This window comes from Fukomys damarensis, unplaced genomic scaffold (assembly GCF_012274545.1).
Source record: "Fukomys damarensis isolate Sample0158 unplaced genomic scaffold, DMR_v1.0_HiC HiC_scaffold_19, whole genome shotgun sequence".
NCBI classification, from domain to species: Eukaryota; Metazoa; Chordata; class Mammalia; order Rodentia; family Bathyergidae; genus Fukomys; species Fukomys damarensis.
Genome location: NW_022900931.1, coordinates 9,060,959 through 9,062,195, shown reverse-complemented (window position 1 = coordinate 9,062,195; position 1,237 = coordinate 9,060,959). Strand labels below are relative to the sequence as shown.

Genomic DNA, 1,237 nt, shown 5'->3' with positions numbered 1-1,237 from the left:
CGGCTGCCTGCACCTAGTGCCCGCTGCGCCCCGCCCACATCCCCACACTAGCCACGCCCTTAGGTCCCTCCCGTCCCAAAGTGCCTGAGCGCGTCCCTGTTCCCAGGTCCCATTTCTCTGCCGTCAACACACATTACCTTCTTGGGCGCTGTCTTCCTATTGCAGCCCCCCAACTGGGACCCAGTATTCCTGGGGAGGGGCACTTTCGCTAGGTTGGCAGGCATCTGGGGCACGGGTTCCCGTGGCTAAAAGCTCATCCTTCTTAGATCAGAAGGGACTGGATGTAGAGCCGGCTCAGGGAAGCGTGGGTGACTTGGGCTGCCCTGCTGAGCAGATGCACTGGAGACCCCCACCTCGCTTTGGGCTCGGGGGGGTCCCTGGTTTTCCAAAGCTCTGAGGGTCACAGCCAGTGAGGCCCAGCTAAGATGTAGACCCACCCCCAGCGGATGGGGCGGTGTTCAAGGCCGCATATGCCATAGTGACTGAGCTGGAACCAAAAGGTAGGCCTTTTCACTGCTACCCCAGATTTCCAGCCATGGTTTCTCAGGGGGGTCAGCGGACAGGGACTGATGAAGGTGGTGAGAGGCCTCCCGAGCCAGGGGCACAGCTGTCTGATGCGAGGGGAAGAGAAGCAGAGGGGAAGAGGTGACGTAGAAGGCACACAGGGAAGAGGCTGGCCAGCCAAAGGAGGGGACAGTGCAGGTGACCATTGTGAGGTAGGAAGTGAGGCAGAGCCTGCAATCCTGAAGCATGGGGAGGGGCCCTGGGAAAGAAGAGTCTTACTGAGACCCTTGAGTGTCCCCTGTGGGATGGGAGTGGCACTGCCATGGACTGCTTCCGGGAAGCCCAGCCTGGTCCCTCCCCTAGCGCTGCGTACAGCCGCCCCCCTCTGCTGTTTATTTATTGCACGAATCTAAGTTATTCTCCCCAGCCAGAGCCCAGCTCCTGCTACCCGGGAAGTGGCATGTGGTCCTGAGCTGGGCTTTATATTTTATATATGCACATCGCATTTTATCTTATATTTAGGGAAGGCCAGGTGACAACGTTTTTAAAGATTGCCCGGCCCCCAGAATTTATTTATTTTCTGACTTACAGTGAGCGAGTTATCCGCCTTCTGTATTTTGTAGACTGTCTAAATAAAGTGGAGTTCTCTTTTCCGCAGAGAAGTGTGTGTTTTGGGCGGTGTTCTGAGCAAGGGTGGGGCCTGTGGGGAGGTGCGCCCCACCCCACTAACTCT

General features: G+C 57.2%; 1 protein-coding gene across 1 annotated transcript in view; it reads left to right on the top strand.

Annotated features, from left to right (window-relative positions):
* Maff (MAF bZIP transcription factor F) overlaps positions 1-397 on the top strand; it is an 8,805-nt gene extending 8,408 nt beyond the window's left edge. Inside the window, 1 exon segment of the mRNA XM_019205803.1 lies at positions 267-397. Coding sequence (XP_019061348.1) covers positions 267-397 — 131 coding nt within the window.
* Positions 398-1,237: the final 840 nt, after the last annotated feature.